The sequence below is a fragment of the Penaeus monodon genome, chromosome 29 (assembly GCF_015228065.2).
Source record: "Penaeus monodon isolate SGIC_2016 chromosome 29, NSTDA_Pmon_1, whole genome shotgun sequence".
NCBI lineage: Eukaryota > Metazoa > Arthropoda > Malacostraca > Decapoda > Penaeidae > Penaeus > Penaeus monodon.
The window spans coordinates 25,046,032-25,046,834 of record NC_051414.1 but is presented as its reverse complement, the minus strand read 5'-3'; the positions used below and the strand labels follow the sequence as shown (position 1 = coordinate 25,046,834).

Genomic DNA, 803 nt, shown 5'->3' with positions numbered 1-803 from the left:
TGTGTAAACCCATTCAAACACCTCACCTCTCTCCCTCTCCCCTTTTCAACCAACTCACCTCCATGCCCTGGAAAATCGCATTAATAATCGGGTTCTCATTGAGTTTGAACCATTCCCAGCCGGCGCCGTAACTAGGCTCGTATCCCCACGTCCATCCGGGTTCCTCTACGAGTTGCGAGAACGAGTCGATGGCGGGCGAAGCACTTGGGACAGACAGATGAGCGATGAGAGCGCCCCTGTACACCACCGTGATCAGCGTGCAGTACAGCCACCACCACCCGATGAACATCTGTGAGGGAGAAGGGGGATACTTTTTTCTATGGTGAATAGTCGTAAGTTCGCTGAAGAAAGTGCAGATCTAAAATTATAAATGGTTTAACCCCACCCAAAAAAAGTAAATGCATAAATAGAAGATAACAAAAGAGAATATGCAAAAAATGAATTAACATCTACTGTAGAAATTAACAATTAAAAAATCCATAAATAATACAGCTGACAAGAAAAGCCAAAAAGAAATCTTTCAACTAAGACAAAACAAATGGTAAAAAAAAAATACACACATGAACAAAAATGAATCTCTTAATATATAAAAAAAAACACTCACTTCCCCCGAAATGTTGGTGGGGATGTGCGGGGGAGGCTCCTCGAACAGGATGCTCCATGTGTAGAGGATGGAGGTGGAGAGCGACAGGCCGGGGTTGCCCGAGAACGACGCCCACGACCTCTGCAGTATCCACAGGATCACGCCCGCAGACACACTCGAGACGAATATTGCCACCCAGATCTCGCCTGCAGGAGAATAG

General features: G+C 45.7%; 1 protein-coding gene across 1 annotated transcript in view; it reads right to left on the bottom strand.

Annotated features, from left to right (window-relative positions):
• Positions 1-308: 308 nt before the first annotated feature.
• The window catches only part of LOC119591788 (probable glutamate receptor), a 1,412-nt gene continuing 917 nt past the window's right edge, over positions 309-803 (bottom strand). The window contains exon 3 of the mRNA XM_037940533.1: positions 309-789. Coding sequence (XP_037796461.1) covers positions 521-789 — 269 coding nt within the window. The 3' untranslated portion in view covers positions 309-520. The remainder of the gene's footprint in view (positions 790-803) is intronic.